General features: G+C 42.3%; 1 protein-coding gene across 4 annotated transcripts in view; it reads right to left on the reverse strand.

Moving 5' to 3' along the window:
• The window catches only part of LOC122560734 (ATP-dependent RNA helicase with zinc finger domain-like), a 569,578-nt gene that overhangs the window by 522,361 nt on the left and 21,201 nt on the right, over positions 1–26,016 (reverse strand). For all 4 annotated transcript variants that reach the window (XM_087997766.1, XM_043711726.2, XM_087997765.1 and 1 more), the window contains 4 exons: positions 22,558–22,761; positions 8,801–8,837; positions 8,503–8,627; positions 8,349–8,405 (listed from right to left, as the gene is read on the reverse strand). In XM_087997766.1, coding sequence (XP_087853892.1) covers positions 8,349–8,405; positions 8,503–8,627; positions 8,801–8,837; positions 22,558–22,746 — 408 coding nt within the window. In that variant the 5' untranslated portion in view covers positions 22,747–22,761. The remainder of the gene's footprint in view (positions 1–8,348; positions 8,406–8,502; positions 8,628–8,800; positions 8,838–22,557; positions 22,762–26,016) is intronic.

Here is a 26,016-nt window from a genome sequence, read left to right on the forward strand (position 1 = left end):
GCGCTAAACTGGAGCAGGGCCATTAGGAAGATCTAGCAGAGGTCCATTGAGTGAGTCTTTGTTTGAAGGAAAAGGAATGACTGGCAAATGGGAGGCTTTTAAAAGTGAGGCATCAAGAGTCTAGGGTCATTATGTCCCTCTTAGGGTGAAGGGAAAAACTGGCAGGTTGAGAGATCGCTGGCTGACAAGAGATATTGAGGCTCTGGTAAGGAAAAAGAAGAAGGCATAAATTGGGTTTAAGCTAACCGGCTCAAGTGAATCCCTAGATGACTATAAAAAGTGTAGGGCACACTTAAGAGGGAAATCAGAAGAGCAAAAAGAGGGTATGAGACAGATCTGGCAGATAAGGTTAAAGATAATTCCAAGAGATTCTATAGCTATATTAAGGGTAAAAGGATGGCTGCGGAGAGAATAGGTTCCCTTAAAGATCAGCATGGCCGTCTGTGTGTAGAGCCGCAGGAGATGGGGGAGATTTTAAATGAATATTTCTCCTCAGTGTTTACTGAGGAGAGAATCATGGATGATAAGGAAATAAGGAAAACAAGTCAGGATGTTTTGGGCTGTACATATATTATCAGAGAGGAGGTGTGTGCAGACTTGAAGCACATTAAGGTGGATAAATCCCCTGGGCCTGGTCAAGTCCATCCTCGGACATTGTGGGAAGCTAGGGAAGAAATTGCAGAGGCCCTGGCAGAGATGTTTGCTTCATTTCTAGCCACAGGTGAAATTTTGGAAGATTGGAGAATGGTTAATGTTGTTCCACTGTTAAAGAAAGGTAGCAAAGACAAGCCAGGGAATTACAGGAGTGAGCCCGACATCAGAGGTAGACAAGTTGTTGGAGAGGATACTGAGGGACAGGATCAACCAACATTTGGATAGTCAAGGTGTGATCAGGGATATTCAGCATGGATTTGTGTGCAGGAAGGTATATCTGACAATCTTTTAGAGTTTTTCAAAGAGCTAACCAAGAGGATAGATGAGGGCAGGGCAGTGGATGTTGTCTATGTGGACTTTAGTAAGGCCTTTGACAAGGTCTCACACAGCAGGCTAGTCATGAAGGTTAGCTTGCATGGGATCCAGGGAGAACTACCTAATTGGATTCAAAATCGACTTGATGGAGATCTAAGATGGCTGCGATCTGAGAAGATCGCACTGCAGAGCTTCACATCGCAGCAGGAGCGGGATGGTCCTTTAACCCACCCAACACAGGTCATCGGGATTTCTTGGGACTCTGGAAAGATTGTGGAGTCCCAAGAAACGTCTAAAAATTAACTAACCTGTATTTTCAGCTGTCCAGAAATGCCGAAAAAGGGAGGAGGAGCATCTGAGGCCGGGTCTGCAGCAGCCTCGGAGCCGATTACTCTCCAGAACCTGGTGAACCAGCTCTCGAAATCTCGTGAGATGCTGGGGAAACAGATTGAAGAGAAGCTGGCTCCAGTCTCTCCAGCAGAAGCATGAGCAGCAGCTGGGAGACCTGGAGAAGAGGACGGATGAGGTGGAGCACAGGGTCACAATGGTAGAAGCTGATGCCAGTTCATTCAAGGATGAGATCCAAGCCCTGAAGATGCAGGTTCATAATTTGTGTGACCAAGTGGATGATCTTGAAAACAGGGGCAGGAGAAAAAACATTCAGATCATCGGTCTGCCTGAGGGTAAGGAAGGTGAGCGGCCTGCAGAATTTGATGAAGATTGGCTTCCGAAATGCCTTGACTTGGAGGCTGGCATGAGAGGACTGAAGATAGAGAGGGCTCACCCTGTTACAGCACTGAGATCATGTCTGGGTCACCGTCCTCATCCTCTCCTGGTGCGGTTCCATCATTACCAGGATAAGGAGAGAGTCATGGAGGTTTCCAGAGTCCAGGGGAAGGATCCGAAGGCCCTAATTTACGAGGGTTCTAAGATCATGTTTTTTCAGGACTTTTCAGCGGTGGTGATCCAGAAACGAAAATCTTACGACAGTGTCAAGAGAATTCTGAGGGAGCTTGGGATTCAGTACTCCCTGAGATATCCGGCAGTGCTTCGGATCACCTTAGATGGATCCATGCATCTCTTTGACACATCGGAGAAGGCAAGAACTTTGTGGACAATCTAACCTAATCTGAACAATCATAGTATGTATATATAGTGTTGCTTGGGTATGTGTTTATCATTCTGTGAAAGAAACAGAGGAAATCCAGTTGGAGCTTTATTTTTCTTTTCTTTTCCTCTATTGATAATAATTTGGTTTAAACTATGTCTGGTGGTGGTTACGATGCACATTTGCAATTTCTAAGTTAGGATATACCAAAGGATGGGTGGGGTATTTATTTCTCCTTTCTTTTTTAAGCAATATTCTATGGGGTGTTTATTCTTTTCAGCTTGTGTTTGTGGTGCGGCTCTAGCTGGGAGAAGTGAAGGTGGTTGAGATGGTTAGATGCCTACTTATGGGCAGTTCGGGACGGGTAGTTGCCCCCTCCGGGCAGGGGGTGAGTTCCACTACTCAGCGCTGTTGGCGCTTTATATGTTGGATGGTTTTCTGGTTTTTGTTTTTTTTTTATTTTTAATCATTTTGTAGGTTTGTTAAATGTAGTGGTTTTAGTTTATGTAGTTTTTTTTTGGTGGATCATGTGAAACTATGGCTCAGCAGTTTGTGGTTCGGGTTCCTCCTCTCTGGAATTTAAATGTAATTGCAGAAGATTATGGCTAATGATTTGATTAAATAGTGTACCTGGAATATCAAGGGAAGTCACACACCAATTAAGAGGAAGAAGGTATTCTTGAGTCTTAGAATGGAGAAGGTTAATATTGTTTTGTTACAGGATGACAAGGAGCATCTGAAATTATAGCAGAATGGCTTTGAACGAGTTTATTTTTCATCATTTAATACCAGAAGTAGGGGAGTACTTATATTGGTTCGGAAGAATCTCCCATTTAAATTGTTGGAATGTGTTAAAGACACATACGGGAGGTGTGTAATTCTTAAAGCCTTGATAAATGGGGAAGAATGCGGTGTTTTAAATGTTTATTGTCCCCCAACTCATCCCCTTAAATTTTTGGTAGATGCTTTTTCTAAACTGATAAATCTCAAGTCCCGGCACATCATTACAGGGGGAGCTTTTAACTGTCTCATGGACCCCACAAAAGACAGGTTGCCCAAAGGTCCCTCATACCCTCTGTACAAACTAAACAGTTAGTGGGTCTGTCAGGGGAATTAGGGTTGGTGGACATCTGGAGGCAGCTTCACGCTACAGGGAGGGATTTCACGTTTTTCTCCAATCCGCATAGATGTCACACAAGGATTGATTTTTTTCTGACCCCTGCGATAACACTAGATCTGGTGGCATCTTGTACAATTGGTAACATTACCATCTCTGATCATGCTCCAGTGTACCTTATGGTTAAGTTTAAGGATGTTACAGTGGGTTCAAGATACTGGCAAATGGATCCCTTTCATAGTTTGTGAGATTTGTAGCTCAGGTGCTCGTTGTTGTGGTTCTGTTCGCCGAGCTGGGAATTTGTGTTGCAGACGTTTCGTCCCCTGTCTAGGTGACATCCTCAGTGCTTGGGAGCCTCCTGTGAAGCGCTTCTGTGATGTTTCCTCCGGCATTTATAGTGGTTTATAAATGCCGAAGGAAACATCACAGAAGCGCTTCACAGGAGGCTCCCAAGCACTGAAGATGTCACCTAGACAGGGGACGAAACATCTGCAACACAAATTCCCAGCTCGGCGAACAGAGCCACAACAATGGATCCCTTTATTCTCATGGACAGTAGGCTTGTGGAGTATTTCTCTCGGGAATTTCAGGCATTCCTAGACATCAACATAGGCTCAGTTGATAGCTCATCCGTTCTCTGGTAAACTGCCAAAGCCTATGCCGGGGGTTAGTTATTTCATATTCCACCAGTAGGAAGCGGCAGAAGGGTGAGCAGCAACGTCTCCTTGAAGCACGGTTGAAGGTAGCCGAGAAGGCCTATTTTGACAGACCCTCGTTGGTCAAATTACAGAGGATTACGGCACTGCGGTCTGCACTAAATTCCATGATCACATAGACGGCAAAGGAGGAGCTGGCTTTTTCAAAGCAAAGGTTATACAAGCATGGTGACAAGCCAGGCAAATACTTAGCATACCTTGCCAGAAAGAGGAGTACCTCACAAACCATTACGTCGATTAGGGAGGGGTCTGGGAACCTAACGTGATTCTAAAAATATTAATGTGGCGTTCCAGAGATTTTACTCTAAGTTATACCAATCTGAGGATTGTGAGGAGAGGCAGGCCAAAATGGAATCCTTTTTTAGAGATCTAAAGGTCTTGAGTGTGACTCCCAAACAACAGTCCTTTCTCAATGCCCCATTAACAGAGCAAGAAGTGCAGGGAGCTGTGAGGCAGCTTCAGAGTGGAAAAGCGCCCGGTCCTGACGGACTTCCGAGTGAATTCTATAAGGAATTTATAAGTACACTGTCAGGCCCGATGCTGAATACGTTTAATGATTCATACAGTCATGATTGTCTCCCACCATCTCTGAGAGAGGCCAATATTTCACTTATCCTTAAAAAAGGGAAGGACCCGGAAGACTGTGCTTCATACAGGTGCATCTCGCTCTTAAATGTGGACTTTAAAATCCTCTCTAAGGCTCGTGCGTTAAGGCTGGAGACTGTGTTACCTTCTATTATTAAAGAGGATCAGACGGGCTTTATAAAGAGCCGCAGATCCTCCAATAATGTTAGGAGGCTGCTTAACGTAATTCAAGCATGCCAACAGCAGTCAATACAGGGATTGGTGATTTCTTTAGATGCAGAGGAGGCATTTGACTGAGTTGAGTGGCCGTACTTTTTCTATACTCTAGAGCGGTTTGGTTTGGGTGAAGTCTTCATAAGATGGGTAAAGGTTCTCTACAGTGTACCTCTCGCGGCAGTCACTACCAATGGAGTATGATCAAGCAATTTTAATATTTTTCGGGGCAACTGGCAGGGCTGCCCCCTTTCACCGTTGCTTTTTACATTGGTGATTGAACCATTGGCGGAGGCCATTCATGGGGATCCCAATATATCAGCTCCAGAAGTGGGGTCAAAATTACATAAGATCTCGTTGTATGCAGGCGATGTCCTAATTTTTTTGACAAATCCAGCAGTTTCAGTGCCTCGCCTGATACAATGCATTCGCGTGTTTGGCACTTTTTCAGGGTATAAGATTGATTTTGCTAAATAAGAGGCTATGCCTATGGGTGGTCTAACGAAGGAGCTGTCTCTTGAGGGCAACTATAGATTCCCATTTAGGTGGTCACAGGGGTTTGTGTGTATTTGGGCATATTCATTACTCCAGTTCTGGATTGGCTGTTTAAAGCTAATTTTACTCAATTATTTGGAAAAATTAAACAAGATCTTCAAAGATGGGAGGCAGTTCCAGTCTCGTGGTTGGGTTGGATATTAAGATGAATATTCTCCCTCATTTGCTATACCCTATACGGATGCTCCCCCTGATTTTCAATAACAAACACTCAGGAGACTGAACGGCTGGTTCAGCTCCTTTACTTGGCATCGTAAGCGGCCCCTCATTAAACTAGCCAAACTGCAGTTGCCTCACAGACTGGGGGGAGTGGACCTTCCAGACATTAAAAATTACCAATTAAGCTCACTTTTGATCTACGTGAGTGACTGAGTTTGTGGGGATCCTCTTTCAATATGGCTAGATATCAAAACCTCCCAGGCAAGGTGCCCCCTTACCAGTTTGCTGTTTTTGGACAAGAGGAGGACAGTTAGGGAAATTGCCATAACCTAATAGTCATCAATACTGTTCAAGCATGGAGGGCAATTCGGCAGGGGGGAGGCAATATTGGCAAAACATCTTTGTTTACACCTTTAATGGATATGCCGGGTTTTCAAACAGGTATGATAGATTCATGATTTAAATGTTGAGCAGCTAGGGGTGTATCTTGCATGGGTGATTTATTTGAGGGAGCGTAATGATGTCTTTTGATCAGTTAGTACGGAAGTACAAGTTACCTAATAGAGACGTCTTTTGTTTTTTTTCAAGTTAGGGATTTTATTCAAAAAAACCACACTTTTGACTGAACCCTGCAAATGTGACATAGAGAGGGGGGTGCTAAGGGCTAAGAGTACACTCTCTGTCAGTACTTTATATCATCAGTTGGGGGGTGCCAACCCAGATGAGTCTGATCGACTCTGCAAGATGTGGAAAAGAGAGCAGGGTGTTGAAGTTTCCTCAGAGGAATGGGAGGATATTTGGGAGAATGCAAAGAAGATATCAATTTGCAATAGGACCCATGCTTTACAGTTGAAGATTCTCCACAGGGTCCACTTGGCTCCAGACCATTTGTCAAAATTTAAACCAAAAACATCTTCAGCATGTCCCAATTGCAAAGTCTGCACGGGCACTCTTACCCATTGTCTTTGGTCTTGCGATAGGCTTCAAACATATTGGAGTGCTGTGTCAGGGGCAATGGTGAGGATTTTGGGTGTAGGGGTGGAGGGGGACCCTATCTCTCTCCTTTTGGGCCTACCCATTGTATTTCCTGCAGACGTGCATAAGAAAAAACTTTTCAATATTCTCACATTCTGTGCAAGAAAGAATATCTTGCTAGGTTGGATATCCATAAAACCTCCTGGGCCTGTCGGGTTGGTGGAAGATTGTTATGAAGCATAGTCCCCTAGATTTTCTCATAAATATGGTACACCACAAAACTGAGAATTTTTACAAGACATGGCAGCCCTTTTTAGAATACCTGGACACAGGTTTATCTGCCACACTAACAAGGGCTTTTATATAGCTGTAATGATTGTGTTTCACGATTCCAATATCCAGGGAGGAGGAACTGTGAATGTATCAGTGTTTTGTTTGGCTGGGATGAGTTATTACTATTTATTTGTTTGTTGTTGGTTATTTATTTATTTAGTTAAAAAGTTAATTTAGGTTTTAATTAAATTTTATATTTTTCTATATATGTTTATACATTTGTACAGGAGGGTGGGTTGGGATTTTTTTATTATTTGGGTTTATTTTTGTACTGTTTTGAATTGCATAATTGTGGATGATGCAAAATTAGGAGTATCGTTGACAGTGAGGAAGGTTATCAAAAGTTACAGAAGGATCTTGGATCAGGTGGGGAAATGCGCTAAGGATTGACAAATGCAATTCAATACAGGTAAGTGTGAGGTGTTGCACTTTGGAAAGTCAACCAAGGTAGGATGTATACATTAAATGGGTAAGGTCTTGAGGAATGTGGTGGAACAGAGAGACCTAGGAGTACAAAGTACATAGTTGATTGAAGGTGGCATTACAGGTAGACACGGTGGTGAAGAAGGCATTTAGCGTGCTGGACTTCACCGATTAAGGCACTGAGTATCGAGGTTGGGATGTTACATTACAGTTATATAAGTCATTAGTGAGGCCGCATTGGAGTATTGTATACAGTTTTAGTCACCTTGTTATAGGAAAGATATCGTTAAACTGGAAAGAGTGCAAAGAAGATTTACAAGGATGTTGCCAGGATCAGTCGGCCTGAGTTAAAGGGAGAGATTGGCCTGGATAGGACTTTATTTCTTGGAAAGTAGGAGAATGAGGTGTATAAAATCATAAGGGGCATAGATAGGATGAATGCATATTGTATTTTCCCAGGGATGGGGAGTTGAAAACTAGAGGGCATAGGTTTAGGGTGAGAGGGGAAAGATTTAAGAAGGACCCAAGGGGCAACTCCTTTATGCAGAGAGTGACGCATATATGCAATGGGCTGCCAGAAAAAGTGGTTGAGGCAGATATAATAGCAACATTTAAAAATCATCTGAATAAGTACATGGATAGAAGGATTTAGAGGGATATGGACTAAACGCAGGCAATTGGAACTAGCTGAGCGGGCACCATGGTCAGCATGTACCAGTTTGGGCTGAAGGGCCTGTTTCCGTGCTGTATTACTCCATGACTCGCAGAGGGAACTGATTTTAAGTAATTTGCAAAAGATGATATGAGCGTATGCTTTTCATGCAACAAGTAATTAGGGTCCAGAATATATTCAGACGATGTGGTGGGACAGTTTAATTCAGACATTCAAAAGGAATTAGGTGGTTATCTAAAAAGCAAAAACAATGCAAGGGTACAGAGAGAAGGCAGGGAAATAGCATAAAAGTGAGATGTTCATTTTGCAAGTCAGCACTCGAACAGTTCTGTGACAAGACATATTGCTAGTGATACTAGGTGGAACTTCATGTTACGACAACATTCATTCTACATCTAATGTAATAACCCAGTATATGCAAATTCTCACCCTCCAAAAAATATACAACAAGTTATCTGTTCCTGCATTACTTGATTGAAGGAAAGCATGATTAAGTTCTGCAATCATCCATTAGTCTCTTACCTGCAGCTCCGTCAGCAAGTGAAGTAACCGTCTCAGATGGTTTAAGGAGGTTCCATTCTGGAAGCATAAAGCGACATGTGCTTTGTGCGCTATGAATTCTACTGAAATCACATTAATTACAAAACAAATTTCAATTGCCAAAATGCTGACCTACCATACAGTCCGTAGTCTTACAATCGCACAAAGCATCATAAACATCCTTCAGTTTTCCCTCGAGAATCATTGATGCCAACACATCTCTTAAGAGGTTTTCCCCCAGAATTTCATGGAAGCATAGGACTTGGAACAGAAAAGTTAATTTAACATGTTAAGATTTCATCTATCACCAAAAATCATAGGAGACATGTTTAGTTTTTATTCAACATTAAAATTCTTACCAAAGGAGAATTAATTAAAAACTGGATTCATGATCTCCAATTCAACATATAAATAATTTATCTTAGACAACTTACTATTTTTGCAATCTTCTTCAGCCTCTTTGTAATTCTTCTGTAAAGACAATGAATGCAAACACTTTTAAATCAGGTGGAAAAACACTTACACTAGGTAAATCTAAAACCTACATTTCTTCACAAAATAGACAGCATAAGGTGCAATGTAAAAAGTAAGAATTCAGATGATTTGTATTCACCTAATGGCAATAGTACCCATTACATGCAATTTACATGGCTCTTATCTTCATCAGACTCTCCAAAAATTGAGGACATATTTGGATCTGCAACTGTACTGAAGGTTCTGAAGAAGGGTCACTCAACTCAAAATGTTAACTCTGCTTTCTCTCCACAGGTGCTGCCTGGCCTGCTCAGTTTCTCGAGAAATTTCTGTTTTTGTTTCAGGTTTCAACATGTGCAGTTCTTGGTTTTATTTTTGTGTTGTTTAGAGGAGTGCATTATTTGTAACAGATTTGAATGAGCTGGGACTTACGGGATGAAGATTGCAAGCACAAAGTTCAAATCTGAAGATGGAATGAGCTGCCAGAGGAAGTGGTGGAGGCTGGTACAATTACAACATTTAAAAGGTATCTGGATGGATATATGAATATGGGCCAAATGAGACTCAATTTATTTCGGAGTTGGATAAAGGGTCTGTTTCCATTTTGTACATCTCTATGGCTCTATAACAAAGTTGTGGTAAAAGGGTTTCAGTGGAACAGGCATTGAAACAGGAAGAGGTTGACAGGTGACATGAAGCAGATTTTATGATGTAAAGGAAACAGGGACTGATGTGCAACTCAAGGTTTAAAAGAATGCCATGGATGCAAATACCATAATGCAGTCTGATATGGTGATCAGCTATTAATAACTAATGATAAAGGAGCAGATTTTGTCAAGGACCTGGTAAGCAAGCATCATTATAATGGCCGATTAAATTCCTTCTACGCTTTCATAGTAGGTGAGAATTCTACCATTGAATAACCAATGGAACTGCTTAAGTTCTTTCAATGCTGTAATTTCAATCATGTTATGAAGTTTTCCTTGTATTTCCTCATAAAAGGTAACTAGCCACATGCAAAGACTTTAAGAGAAACTCAAATTGTAAACAGGATATCCCTTTCCCAAGTTTAAAATTATCAAAAAGGATCAGTCAAGTAACATAGGCAGATTCTTCTTGATCAAGAGTTCAGCAGGAGAAAGTATTTTTTTGATGAGGATAGTTTAAAGTACTAATGAAACACAACAAAGCTGCAACTGCAAATTCGAAAAGATCGTTCAACTTCTCCAGCTTTGTAATGTGTACTTCAGCCACAGATCTCAAGAGAATGTGTTGTTTTTAGGTGACAGCATTTCTATTTAGATCTTCAAAGCATATTATAATATTTTAAATCTTCTCATCTTGTCACACAACCATCGAGATAGTGAAATGAGCACAATATCAGATTCAAAGTGACAGCAAATGCCATGAAGGCATTTAATATGGCAACAAAAGACAGAACAGAGAGTACTAGTGATCAAAAGCCATCATCTTTTAATGGCTGGAATCAAACTTCAAGGAAAACAGTCACGGTTAGCAGAGATTAATCAGTACAGCCTCAAAACATTGCTGCAAGCATGCCTCAGAACTGCAATCTACTCGCCAACATCTTTAGTTGTTTCAAAGATCTTGCCACTAATATAAAATTAATGAGTGGTTGTTCATTGACCATTTTGCAATAGTCAGCTCCATTCCTAGCTCTCTTAATGAGGGAACCCATCTGCACATGCCATAGAACATTCAACTAAGTTACAGAAAGCATCACAGTCCCTAAGTGTTAGGAAAAACTATCTATCTTGAGCAAAAAATACACGTACTACTGAACTTAAAAGGTGGCATGATTGCAAGTGACCCATCACCAACATCTTTTCAAATGTTAAACTGGATCAGCGTAATTGCAAGAGCAGGGTTGAGACTAGGTTCTCTGACAAGTAGTTCATCTCCGAGCCTTGTTGACATCTATTAGACAGCATGATGGAATACAGTACTCACCAGTTGGGTGCAGGTGTAAAAATATTCAATATGCTTAAAGTAATCAGTCTGCTTACTATCTCTCAGTCCAAAGTGGCTGAAGAGCTTCAGGGCAGAGATGATGATCTGGGGGGTGCAGTGAGAGAGAGACTCACTGAGATCCTTGCAGAGGAAGGAGAACTTCAAGGTAGGCATCCTTGGAAGAGGCTTTGCAGTGAAGTTACGCAGAAGTGGGGTCTGCAGATGTTGGAGATTAGAGTCAAGACTGTGACGCTGGAAAAGCACAGCACGTCAGGCAGCATCCGAGGAGCAGAAGAGTCGACGTTTCAATTAAAAGCTCTTCATCATTCCCGATGATGTACCGTTAGCACACTGTGGCTGCACTATGCATGAACTACAGGGCACACCATCACAACTCGTAAAGTATACATCTTAATATCTTCCAGCCCTGCAAACTCTACCACAGAATAGGCAAAAACATCATAAGAACACCAGCACCTGCAAGTTTTCCACCATCCCAACCTTAGCACAGTCTTTTCTCAAAGCTGAGTTAAAATCTTTCAACTCATTGCTTAACACAATAATAGTTCCATTAGCGCAAAAACTGCAGCAACTCAAAGCAAAGCCCATAAACCACCACTTCAGGATAAAGTGAGGATGATCAATAAAAATCGTGGCTTTGTCATTAACCACACCCTACCTGAAAATGTTCAAATTGAAAATAAAAAAATGCCGGAAATCACATCAGGTCAGGGAGCATCCATGAAGAAAGGGCAAACTAACATTGAGTTCAGACGACTCTTCAGATGACGGGCAATTTCTATTTCAACATTGAAGTCTGGAGCATAAAACTGCACAGTTGTGCCCTGTGGAACATTTTCTGACATTCTAAACATATAAGTTTTCTTGTGATGTTTTGTGTTTTAAGTTTTGTACATTAAACTGACAAATAAACTAAAGAAATTGTTTTAGTTTTGAAACCAGACTGATATAGCCTTTCCCTATAGCTTAACCCCTCCAATCCTACCAACATCTTTATAAATCTTTTCTGCACCTCTCAAGTTTACCATTTTATCACAGGGAGACCAGAATTGAACCAGAATGTGTAATATTCAGATCAATCATGATCTCAGGATGTTATCATTTTTATTTAGATTGAGTATTAATTACAATTTTTTTTCATTCACAGGATGAGGGTTTTGCTGACTGGCCAACATATTACCCAGCCCGAACTGGCCATAGCGCAGTTCAGAGTCAACCACATTACTGTGGGCCTGGAGTCACTTGTAGACCAGATTAGGTAAGGATGGTAGTTTCCTTCCCTAAAAGGATATTAGTGAACCATGCAAGTTTTTCCGGATAATTGACAATGGATTTGTAGTCATCAGTAAACATTTAATTCAGATTTTTATTAAGTTCAAATTTGACTGGCTGCATTAGTGGAATTCAAACCAGGGTCCCCAGAACATTACCTGGGTCTCTGGATTAACCAGTCAGCGATAATACTAGCAGGCTGTCACCTCCCCTAGAATAGTATTCTAGTTATTTTTTGGAAACCTAAAAAAAACATGTATTGTACAATCACAGAGCTTTAACAGTTAAACACTGAATTGGCAAGTGCGTTCTGACTTGAAAAATTGTTTTAGTCAAAACAGGGCACTAAAAAGAAAGCAATTCGACCATCCTCACCATACACAAAAGTTTTTTGTACAAAAAAAGTATTTTTGGACTAAAAATTACATAACTGGTAATAAAATTTAGGATGAGGTAATCCAATACTACAAAGTAGCTATAAAACTTTACCTGCCTCATGTGGCACTAGCTGCAAGGAAGTCCAAGAGTTGAATTCAACTGTTACTAACTAAATCCAAGTTGCATCCAGCTTTTTTTAAACAATGGGTTTGCCGCCCCAAGGCTTAGTAGGTTTTATCACCCTATCTTAACAAACTCTCTCCATTAATTAGCTACATCATCATATTGTATGTCTCAACTCACTATTCACCAGCTATCCCAGAATTTCCAAGGATCCCTCGCATGCATGTTATCTTTATAACCCTATTGTACATCCACACAATAACCTCAGTCTGCAGCTGCCCAAATGATTCTTGACATTTGCCCCAGACATATCAAAGGTAGGGTGGAGGAAATTGATGCTACAACTTGCAAGCCGCTCCCTGCTCCTGAAGGGTGTGGGAGACAGACAAAACCTCCCCCTCCCCCAGAATCAGTAGTGGAGATCATTGCAGAAGACCACCCAGGTTAAAATGGACAGCACTGCTGCCTCACAGCGCCAGGGATCTGGGTTCAAATTCAGCCTCAGGCGACCATCTGTGTGGAGTTTGCACATTTTCCCCATGTCTGTTTGGGTTTCCTCTGGGTGCTCCAGTTCCTCCCACAGCCCAAAGATGTGCACATGACATGAATCAGGGATGTGTAGGTGAGATGCATTAGTCAGGGGTAAATATAGGATAATAGGGTAGGGCAACAGGTCTGGGTGGGTTACTGTTCGGAGGGTTGGTGTGAACTTCTATTCTAAAGCAGCTTCAGCCATTTGAAGGGATGCCCAACATTGTAGGAAGAGGAATGTCCTTCTCCACTCTGCTTGGTTAAGTGACACGATTTCCCTCACAAACCTTATGTTGGCTTTACCTCTACTACTGTTCCATCATGGTTTATATTCTGTCACTCACTACTGCCTACAACATCTTGCCCACTCATTGTACTCCACCCTCAATACTAGTCCTGCATACTCTCTTGAGACACTTACCCACCTGCACAAAGAGGAACAGTTTTGCCACTCACTTTCATCTCACATGGTAGGGCAGAAGTTGAAAGAGGTGGTGTGCTTCCATCATTCAACTCCTCATCCCTAATGGGAGTATGCAGACCCTAACTGCTTCAACAGGGCAATGGACTGGTATCAAAGGCTGCCCTTGTCAGATTTTACTAGGACCCCCTTAGAAAGCAGGCTATTCCCCTTCACTTGACTGAGACCTGGTGAAACTATGACAAACTTCCTGACTGCATCTGCCTTAAACAGCGAGGCAAAGCATCAGCAATTTGAGCCTTGTATCTGAACCTTGCCAAAGGGGCAAAGCACAAATTGGAAAGGCAATAAAGGGCATGGATTCTGTGATAATCTAAGTAGATTTCGAGCAAGTGAGCACTAAGACAGTGGACAAGAAGCCTGGAGGCACAACCTGTCCATGAGGTGGATGCTTATCCTCACTGCAGCATTACAGTGATAGTTACCAGTGCAGCCTGTGATACAGCATTAAAGACCAGATATTAGTACATCAAATGCTAATTTCTGTAGACACGGGATGCACAGGGTCAATGTACAAGTAGTATGCTCAGAAATATTGGTGCTTAATTTCCAAAAGGGAGATCATTTGGAGCAAGGAGCAAGCAGAGTCTGCCAGGTGCTCTAGTTCCATAAAGATTTCTCGATATTTAGCTTGTTGGGGAGTATGGAATGGTGAGAGTATGAATATTAAATGAGGCAAGTAGTGATGTTAACAAGGCATTTAACAAGCAATAATGAGCAACTACCATCTTGCCACTGGTAAATTTGGCAATGCTGTTTGTCTAAGTTGTGAAAGATGGACTGAAGTGAACCAAATGTCACAATGAGCCTCACCGCATGTGTCCCACAGTTCTGCCACTCAGTTCACTACAGCTCACGTCACACATATCTCTGTAAAATTTTGCCACAAGTCTAATCCAATTCAGGGACTCTACAAATCTATATTATTCCAGTATGTTGGTCAGTTTGCCTGTCTCATGAATGAAAGCAAATTCAAACATTGGATGTCAGAATTTGTAATACTTGGCTAAGGAAAACCCATCTTTCTAATGAAAATGACAATCCCAGCTCAACAGGCAGTAATTCTAAATCCATGAAATCTTAACCATTAATACTTGGTTTTATCAGTCTGGATCTTACAAACAAAATCACATTTATAATATGTCTTGCATATCTTATCTTCAGAATGTACCAAGAAAATGTATAGCCAATTTATATTCCTACAGTTAGGCGAGAGATCAATCCCACCTGCACCTGTGATGTGTGATAACATGTCGGATTGGTCTGAAGATGGATAAATAACCTGGAGCAGATGGTCTACACCCCAGAGATCTAAGGAAGATAGCTGAAGAGATCATGGAGGTGTTAGTGGTGACCTTTCAGGAATCACTCTAATCAGAGAGAGTACCAGAGGAGTTGGACCGAAGGGTCTGTTTCCATGCTCTACATCTCTATGACACAATGACTAGAAAATCGCTAACGTGACACCCCTGTTTAAAAAGGGAGTAAGGGGCTAATTAAGAGGTTACTTCTGTCCTACCCCTTCAGTTAGAATGTTGCAAATTCAAGTAGTTAATTGATACTCAATACCAGAGTGAATCCTGCACTACTGGCCAGAGAGCTCTTCATATCAAACACTCAACTAAGGCCCTACCTGTTGTCTGCTGGTTCATATTGAAGAATGTGGGAGGATCTTCAGCAAAGAGGAGACATTTCCTTAGATCTATTTTCAGTCACAACAGCCAAAAACCTAACTGGGCATTCATTTCACAAGAGCCCTGGGCACTGTGAAATGATTACTAAGCTGGTGAGCATAGCAATGATTCCACCTTAAGTAGGAGTCTGTTCAACGATGAACTTTAAAAAGGTTGAGAAAGAAAGGTACCATTTTAATTGAAGCTTTTCTCCCTTCAATTTTGCATTAATAATTTGGACAAAGTGCCCTTACACCCATGAACTCAGGAATAAACATGAGCATTTCTTCATAACTCAGCACAGTAAAAATATCTACTACTCCTCACAACTAATATTTCATTTCCAGTTAAGCACCAATTACAACACAAGGACATTAAAATTTGCTGGAATGAAAATAGGCCAAAAACATAAATTTTATTCCCTCCAAGTAAACGGTAAAGTCGCTATTGTCCCAGAGGACCACTGGGCTGCTCTCTCATTAAAGAGAGATGACCGGTATTGAGTTTAACTTGAAGGGCACCACACCTCAGCAGAGGGGAGAGGTTGAGGTCGGACTTGGTTAACTTCAGCTGGTATGAAGTTAAAAATTGCACAACACCAGGTTATAGCCCAACAGGTTTATTTGGAAGCACTAGCTTTCGGAGCACTGCTCCTTCATCAGGTCATTGTGGAGTATAAGATCGTAAGACACAGAATTTATAACAAAAGTTTCGACGGTATGGGAATTAAACCTGTGCTGTTGGTGTCACCCTGCATCATAAACCAGTCATCCAGCCAACTGAGCTAACTGATTCTACCTTGCAGTGACTATTGAGATAATAGCAAATACATACCTTAAGTGGGAAATTCAGTAATTAAGAAAGGAAAAATATACAATGGATCCAAAGTAAAGGGCACAGAATTTGAAGTAAAAGACTACTCCAGTTGATGGACAGGTGCATTGACCTCCCTTTCTGCTCCAGTTTAGTAAAATTTCCCACTTCCAATTTTTGATAGGAGAGTTCTTGCCTTTTATTGACTAAGCTATGATGAGCTAGTTAATTAAAATTAAAAGTGAAAAAGACATTTACCTACTATTATGGAGGACATTTTATTTATAATGGCTTTGGTAAAGAATGGAACAAGGTAGAGGGTACAAAAATGAAAAATGCATAAGATCTATTAAAGAAACTAAAGAGCAACAGAATAAGGCGGCATCTGAATCAGACTCTGGTAAACAGAAGCTACAACTTCCATTTATCATCTTGGAATAAACTGGATTTGTTTCTGCTAAGTATTCCTGTAGATTAATATTCATGTGACTTTTCACCTATCCATTTTATTACCAAAAGATACATCTTCATCCAATTATATATACACATTTTAAAAATTGTAAATTGATATCCTTCCATGAAGTTCAAAACTCTCAAAACAAAATGAATCTCATGAGAATGACATGCATAAATAAATGTGACAAAGTATTTTTGTAAATAAAATTTATTAACAAAATTAAAACAAAGGAAAATGAATTTGATTGCATGAATTAAATGACCTTACATGCGATACCTATGCATTAAACATTCAATCTGCACAATTCACATTACAAATTGAACATTTGTTAACAAGCATGCTAGTATCAGGAGTTTTTCTGACAATTATATTCTAACAGCACAATTTCAGTATATATATTTATATTCTATCCTTACAAACAGAAATACTGCAAGGACTCATTTGGCTTCTGCAGCATGTTCATTTAAGTTTACCAAGGTAAGTTCAAATCACTATGGGTTTTGGGCATTGAGATTCAAATTTGAACCAAATAGAATATAAAACATATTTTCACCAAAATGATAAAAATCTAATGATTGATTTGAATCTAAACTGTAGCATAGCTTGGTAGTATAGAAGTCGAGTATTGCTGAAGAAAGACATGCTGCTGAAGCTATTCATCTTGAACTGATCAGGGCAAATGCAAAAAACGTCAAATTTCAAACAAACAAACAAACAAACAGTCACAACAAATTTATACTCCAGGACAGAGTTCCTCAGTGGCTGGTCAAGGCATTGCAATGGAGAAAGCAGCAGCGAACTCGGGCTCCCAATGCTTCCAGATAATTGAAAAAAAATGTATGTGTTACAACTCAGCACAATAAGTATAATTGCTTCAATTTGAAAAATCCAAAATTTGTCCATTCAGAAATTCATCTTCATTTAATTATAATTGAAGATAGGGGATTGATGACTGCATGCAAAAAAACTCTGCCCTCTGTTTAAAAATTAGTTGAGAAGGACTCTGATAGCAAACAAAAACAGACAAAAGCGTAATTTTCAGTTTACCAGCCAACATTCATGTAAGCAAATTTCTGCTGTGTCTAGAAATTACTGATAATTCAATGAGATTGGATGCGTTTAATTCCAGGTGCAGCTCAATAGTCAAATTTTACCAATACTGATGATGTAGACTGTGTTCAGCCTCACATATTTTTAGTCTGTTATCTCCTCCAAAAGTACAACTTTAGTTTATTTTTCAATGCTCCTCTCTCCTCTCTTAAGCCTGCATAAACTTGAGCTTTTGAAGCTTTTGAAGTGAGGACTGCATATTCTAGAGTCAGAGTCAAGAAGCGTGGCACTGGAAAAAGCACAGCAGGTCAAGCAGCATCCGAGGAGCAGTTAAGTCAAGATTTCAAGCATTTGCCCTTCTTCAGGAATGCAGAGGGGGAAGGTGTCCGAGAGATAAATAGGGTGGTGGGAGTGGGACTGCGATAGGTGGATGCAGGTAGGAGGTGATTGTGATAGGTTGGTGGGGGTGGAGCAGATAGACAGGTAGGAAGATGGACAGATAGGTCAGGTCAAGAGGGTGGTGCAGTTGGAGGGTAGGATCTGGGATGAGGTGGGGGGTTGGGGGGGGTGGGGAAGTGTGGAGAGATTTGGAAACTGGTGAAGTCAGTATTGATGCTGTGTGGTTGTAGGATCCCAAGGCAGGATATGAGGTGTTCTTCCTCCAGTCAGCAGGTGGCATTAATTTGATGGTGAAGGAAACCCCAGCTATGCCTGCCTCTTTGGAGGATATGTGGAATATCCCTCTTCCATAGCGACACCCATACTAGCCCCCACCTTTTCCTCCCCTACACTGATGAATGTATCAGTACCACCTTATGCTCCCATGAGGAGGCTGAACAGTTCATGAACTTCAACAACTTCCACCCTGACCTCAAGTTCACATGGACCAGCCCAGTCATGATACTTCCCTTCTTGGATCTCTCCATCTCAGTCTAAGGCAACTCACTCAAAACGTGATCCCTTACTCCCAATTCCTCCACATCCCCATATCTGCTCCCAGGAGGAGCAATTCCAAGCCAAGCCAAGAAATTCCAGAAGTCCTCCTATTTCAAGGACCGCAATTTCCTCTCCTATCTCCTCCACTTCCCACACCTCCACCCTCAAACCCCCCACCCCCCAACCACATCAAGGATAGAACACAACTGTTTCTCACATTCCACTTGACAAATCTCCAAGTACACCACACTATCCTCTGCCATTTTTGCCACCTCCAGTCAGACCCCATCACCAAAATATATATCTTTCCCTCCCCACCCCTGTGTGTTCCACAGAGACCATTCTTCCATGGCTCCCTCATTTGGTCCATGATCCCCACAAACCCATCCTCCATCTTTCCCTGCTGCAGCACCTTCACCCCCCACCCCCCCACCCCCCCCACCCCCACCACCACCACCACCACCACCACCACCACCACCACCTCTGTTCAAGGCTCAAAAGGATCACTTCAAATCCAGAGATTTTCCTGCACATCCTTCCACCTCATTTACTGCATCCGCTACTCTTGATGTGGTCTCCTCTACATCAGGGAGACTGAGCCAACTCACGGAGCAGTTCAGGGAACATCTCTCGTCTGCATTCATCAACCAACCCCACCACCCTGTGGCCAACCCCAACTCCAAGGACATTCAAATCCCGGGCCACCTCCACCACCAAATCAAAGTCACCACCGACTGGAGGAAGGACACTTCATCTTCCGCCTCAGGACCTGACAACCACAAGGCAACAACACTGACTTCATGAGTTTCCAAAACTCCCACCTCCCATCTCATCCCAGATCCAACCCTCCAACTCGGCACTGCCCTCTTGACCTGTCCATCTTCCTTCCTACCTATCCGCTCCACCCTCCTCACCGATTTATCACAATCGCCTCCTACCTGAATCTTGAAACTTTATTGCTGGAACAGCACAGCAGGTCAGGCAGCATCCAGGGAACAGGAGATTCGACGTTTCGGGCACAGGCCCTTCTTCAGGAATGAGCAGAGAGTGTTCAGCAGGAGAAGATAAAAGGTAGGGAGGAGGGACTTGGAGGAGGGGAGTTGGAAATGTGATAGGTGGAAAGAGGTCAAGGTGAGGGTGATAGGTCGGAGTAGGGTGGAGGCGGAGAGGTCAAGAAGAAGACTGCAGGTCAGGAAGGCGGTGCCGGGCTGGAAGGATCCGGCTGAGACAAGGTGGGGGGAGGGGGGATGAAGAAACTGGTGAAGTCCAAGTTCATCCCCTGCGGTTGGAGGGTTCCCAGTCGGAAGATAAGACGTTCCTCCTCCGACCGTCGGGTTGTTGTGGTTTGGCGGTGGATGAGTCCAATGACCTGCATATCCTCGGTGGAGTGGGAGGGGGAGTTGAAATGCTGTGCCACAGGTTGGTTGGGTTGGTTCGTCCGGGTGGCCCAGAGGTGCTCCCTGAATCGCTCCGCAAGTAGGCGGCCTGTCTCCCCAATATAGAGGAGGCCACACCGGCTGCAGCGGATGCAGTAGATGATGTGGGTGGAGGTGCAGGTGAATCTGTGGCGGATATGGAAGTTTCCCCTGGGGCCTTGGAGAGAAGTGAGGGGGGAGGTGTGGGCGCAAGTGTTGCACCTCCTGCGGTTGCAAGGGAAGGTGCCGGGAGTGGTGGTTGGGTCGGTGGGGGGTGTGGATCTGACAAGGGAGTCGCGGAGGGAGTGGTCTCTACGGAAAGCTGATAGGGGAGGGGAGGGAAATATATCCTTGGTGCTGGGGTCTGTTTGGAGGTGGCGGAAGTGACGGCGGATGATGCGCTGTACATGGAGATTGGTGGGGTGGTAGGTGAGGACCAGTGGGGTTCTGTCCTGGTGGCGGTTGGAATCTCCATGTACAGCGCATCATCCGCCGTCACTTCCGCCACCTCCAAACAGACCCCAGCACCAAGGATATATTTCCCTCCCCTCCCCTATCAGCTTTCCGTAGAGACCACTCCCTCCGCGACTCCCTTGTCAGATCCACACCCCCCACCGACCCAACCACCACTCCCGGCACCTTCCCTTGCAACCGCAGGAGGTGCAACACTTGCGCCCACACCTCCCCCCTCACTTCTCTCCAAGGCCCCAGGGGAAACTTCCATATCCGCCACAGATTCACCTGCACCTCCACCCACATCATCTACTGCATCCGCTGCAGCCGGTGTGGCCTCCTCTATATTGGGGAGACAGGCCGCCTACTTGCGGAGCGATTCAGGGAGCACCTCTGGGCCACCCGGACGAACCAACCCAACCAACCTGTGGCACAGCATTTCAACTCCCCCTCCCACTCCACCGAGGATATGCAGGTCATTGGACTCATCCACCGCCAAACCACAACAACCCGACGGTCGGAGGAGGAACGTCTTATCTTCCGACTGGGAACCCTCCAACCGCAGGGGATGAACTTGGACTTCACCAGTTTCTTCATCCCCCCTCCCCCCACCTTGTCTCAGCCGGATCCTTCCAGCCCGGCACCGCCTTCCTGACCTGCAGTCTTCTTCTTGACCTCTCCGCCTCCACCCTACTCCGACCTATCACCCTCACCTTGACCTCTTTCCACCTATCACATTTCCAACTCCCCTCCTCCAAGTCCCTCCTCCCTACCTTTTATCTTCTCCTGCTGAACACTCTCTGCTCATTCCTGAAGAAGGGCCTGTGCCCGAAACGTCGAATCTCCTGTTCCCTGGATGCTGCCTGACCTGCTGTGCTGTTCCAGCAATAAAGTTTCAACTTTGATCTCCAGCATCTGCAGACCTCACTTTCTCCTACCTGAATCTACCTATCACCATCCCACCTTCCTTTGCCCCATCCCCAATCCCATCCACCCTGTTTATCTCTCAGCCCATTTACCCCTCCACATTCCTGAAGGGCTAATGCCCAAAATATCAACTCTCCTGCTCCACAGATGCTGCCTGACCTATTGTGCCTTTTCCAGTTTTTTGATTTTTGAAGCTCTTGAATTCCATTTACATTTCATTAAAATGAAAATGAGAGACAGAAAATTAAACAGTTTCAAAAAGGGAAGAGAGTCTTCTACAGAGGTGGCAAGGTGATGTTTTCTGGGATACAGCAAGTTAACTGGTTATACTTTTCCATGACATACTGAATTCAAAATATGATAGATTTACTTAACAATGAAAATAAATCCCTTTTTAAAACAGTCATTTGATGGGGTTGCTTTCTCAACCTTTTCACGTGATCAAGGTAGCCATCTCAGATAATTTCCAGCAAGTAATTCATCATGATTCAAACTTAAGTGTTAAACTTGGGCTCTTTGAATCCATGTATGGGAAATAATTAACACATTTTGAATCAAATGAGAGCTGCTTTACTCAAAGAAATAGCAGTTTAACCTAAACACAAGAAGCCATTCAAAGGCAGTCTGAATTGTTGCTGTTTCAACTCTTTAATTCCATTTTAGTTGTCAGTCATGTTGACTTCCATGATGTTTCTGTTCCTTTCAACAGGTTAATCATACTTGCATGGTGGCATTATTCCACAATCTCCAAAATATTCCTTGAACTGAGTATTTCCAAGTTGCCAAGTACCTCATCATAAGTGCATGCTGTTCTTTCCCATGATGCACTGCTATATATCCATAAAATGTAAATGTGTACTTCAGCTGGGAGCAAATTCTTCACAGTACCCAAGTTACCTGTTTGATTTATTTTACTGTGACATTAAATAATTCTGCTCTAGAAGATGCTTTGTACTTCAGGAGTGGATCAATTTTGTGCATGGAACAAGGTCATGCAAATCATGCAACAAGGAGTTCAAAAATCCACTATAGGTTTTTCTTTATATGGACATAGTTTTCTGTCCTTTTGAACCTAAACATACACAACTTGTTTAAAAGAAAATTGAATCACTTATTTTGCTCAATCCTGTATATAACAAGAAAGGACTCTGAAAGACAAGAATGTTAGTGCTGTGAAACCTTTGAAATAATACAGTGGTTAAAATCAGGTATTTACCAGCCGTATGAGACATAAGATTCTGTACAGTAATTCCTCAAGTCTAACAGCTTCAACTGATGCAGTAGAACCATCAGTACAGCTGGCTACACCAAGCCCTTTCTTCCAGCTATACGCCAGTTTACACTTCTGTTGCCAGGTTTGCTCGTCTGATTGGTCACAAGACTCTCCAAGTCTTCTTTCAGCCATGTTTCAGATGACAACCTGAAATAGATAGTTACAAATTAATTGAAGAAGTATTGTTCTGTACTTCATTGAAGCTAAGCCCGCTTTCATGCTCCCACTGCATCCACAGATAACTTTTAAACACTCAAAAAAGGTCCAAAGCTTTTTCCATGTGGTTACAGATAACAAAGCCAGCATTCGTTGTTCAACTGTAATTGCCAATACAACAGTTGAAAGTCAACTATATTGCTGAGAATCTGGAATCACATGTAGACTACAGCAGGCAAGGACAACACATTTCCTTCTCGAAAAAGGACATCAGTGAACTAGGTGGATTTGAACTAAAATCAAGAATATTTACAGGTTCAACATTAGACTAGTTTTTTTTTTTAAATCCCAGATTTTTATTGAATTTAAATTCCACCCACTGCCATGGTGCGGTTCAAATCCTTGTCACAAAAACATTAGACTGGAGCTTTGGATTATTGCCCAGTGACATTACAACTATGTCACTGCAAGAAATAGTAGGACATTAATAAAAGCAATCAGAGTCAACATGGTTTGGTGGAAGAGAAATTAGGTTTGATAAATTTGATCAAGTTCTTTGAGGATAGAACAAGCAGAAAAAAGGTGACCAATAGATGCAATGTATTTAGACTTCCAGAAGGTAGATGAGGTGCTACCTAAAATGTTATTGCACAACATAGAAGCTCATAATATTGGGGAAATTAATCAGCATGAATTGAGGATGGATTAACATTAGCCCTTCAGGAATGTGGAGGGGTAAATGAGCTGAGAGATAAACAGGGTGGGTGGGGTTGGGAATGGGGCAAAGGAAGGTGGGATGGTGATAGGTGGAGACAGGTAGGAGGTGGGCAGCACGGTGGCACAGTGATTAGCACTGCTGCCTCACAGCGCCAGAGACCCGGGCTCAATTCCCGCCTCAGACGACTGTCTGTGTCGAGTTTGCAGAGTGTCTGTGTGGGTTTCCTCCCACAGTCCAAAAATGTGCAGGTTAGGTGAATTGGCCATGCTAAATTACCCCTACACCTAACACTACGGGCAAATGTAGGGGAATGGGTCTGGGTGGGTGCGTTTCAGCGGGTCGGTGTGGACTTGTTGGGCCAAAGGGCCTGTTTCCACACTGTAAGTAATCTAAATCTAAACACACAGAAAACAGAGTCAGGATTAGTGTGCCTGTTTAAGATTGGAAAGGAGTAAGTAATGGTGTACGCCAAGAATGAGGGTCTTAATTATCCATAGTAATGACTTGGAGAGAGAACAAAATTTGCAGATACAAATAGATGTGTTGGCACATTGGGATGAGGACATGAAGAATCTGAAAGGAGATAGATAGGTTGAATGGGTGGACAAAAAGTTGGTAGTTGGAAGTTGAATGTAGGAAAGAGTGAGGTCATGTACCTGGGTAGGTAGAATTAAAAGGCAGACTGTTTAAATGGAAAGAATTTTTAAAAAGCACCACAGTGGGATCTGGGTCTCTTTTGCATGAAACAAAAAGTTTGCATTCAGGTGCAATAAGTAGGTATAGAAGATAAAGTATCAAATTTTGGCCGATATTGCTGGCAGTTGAGTTTACAAATTCGGAAATCTTGTTACAAACGTACAAAGTGTTGAGATGGCTGCAGTTGGAGTTTTGTACACTGATTTGGCCTCATGTTTAAGAAAAGATATGCTGGTAATGGAAGCAATTCCTGGGATGAAGGAATTGACTTATCAAAAACAGGTATACAGCTTAGAATTTAGAGAAATGAGGGATGATCTCATTGAAACTGAGAAGATTCTGTGATGAATTGACAGGGTAGAGTTTGAAAAGATGTTTCCACAAGTGGAAGAGCCTTGAACAAGGAAACATTGTTAATGGACAAGGGGGCATTCATTCAGAGACAAGTGAACATCACTACTCCAAAGAGTTGTGGTCGCTAGATCACAAAGTATTTAAAAGAGCGATTGGTCGATGTTGAAAATATCAGGGATTGAGGGCTTTGAGGAGCTGACACGAAATAGGAATAGACAGCTGGGGCAGATCAGCCATAATCCTGTTGAATATGGTACAGGGTAGGGATGACAGACTCCTAAGGTCAAATAAGCTACTCTTATTGTGTTTTCAGAATGTGCAGGTTTCCACCATTCGTTATGCATTCCCAGCTTGAGATGGTTATGTTGGTGGGCTGCCTTTGAGTGGTTTGCCACTGATATGTTGACTTAAATTAATTTCTAGATACATGCAAGCTTGATAATTAAAATAAATCTGATTCATAAAAAGGATATCAATTGTCTGCTATCAGAGCATTAGTTGAATTTCGAATTTTTTTTTTTAAAAAAACAACTCAGCCATTAAGGCCATGATCCTACACAATGTAATGACCTCCCTCACCTTTAAGGCCCTCCTTAAAAGCTGCCTCTACCCCAAAAGACTGGTCACCTTCCGAATATCATACAATTCAGCATCAAAATGTTCGAAAATGCCCTTGGAATGTTTTATAATGTTAAAGGCACCATGTAAATTAAGTTGTTCTTGCAACTGCAGTGAATACATTGGGCTTTTAAAAAACGAGTCACAGGTACAAATACTTATTATTATCTGCTGTGGTCTACAAAATGATTTTTAAACTGAGATACTTAGGATATCCAGCACAGAAGTAGACCAGTAAAACCAATCCTTGTGGAATTTATAGTCAGAGCTTTCTCCCATTCTTCCCCAAATAGACTCAGTCAGGGTTACCCTCTAAATCCATATTGTCTCTCAAACATATCTGGCTCTCTCTCCAATCCATTCACCTCAGCTAATCACAGTAAGGAGTTCCACATTCTCACAACTCTAAATTTAGTGTTTCCTTATTATCATATCAGATAATGACTAAGTCATCAACATTCACAAGACTTCTTTTACCACAGTGGAATATTTTCTCTGACATTGGTTAAGTTTCTTAAAGAAGTATCCCACTGGTACCAAAATTGCATCTACCCAGTCACTAGCATTAGTTGCCATTTTGAAAAGTCTGGAAAAATCAGTGATGGCCAACGGGTCATTTATTAGGATTGCCTTCAGCTTCTCAAAAGGCTGCCTGGCAGTCTGCTGACAATATTACTTTTGTTTGTTTCTTCAACAAATTTGTTAAGGATACAACTAATGTATGAAAATTTGCCCAGAATGTCCAAAGTACATTATTCTTGCTTTTCCGATTCACTTTTAGGCTAAATTTATTACTAAGGCAGACAAGCAGGGGGCTGGAAGAACACAGCAAGCCAGACAGCATCAGTAGGTGGAGAAGT

The sequence above is a fragment of the Chiloscyllium plagiosum genome, unplaced genomic scaffold (assembly GCF_037043375.1).
Source record: "Chiloscyllium plagiosum isolate Xiang-an unplaced genomic scaffold, Cpla_swu_hap1 HiC_scaffold_20, whole genome shotgun sequence".
In the NCBI taxonomy this organism is placed as follows: Eukaryota; Metazoa; Chordata; class Chondrichthyes; order Orectolobiformes; family Hemiscylliidae; genus Chiloscyllium; species Chiloscyllium plagiosum.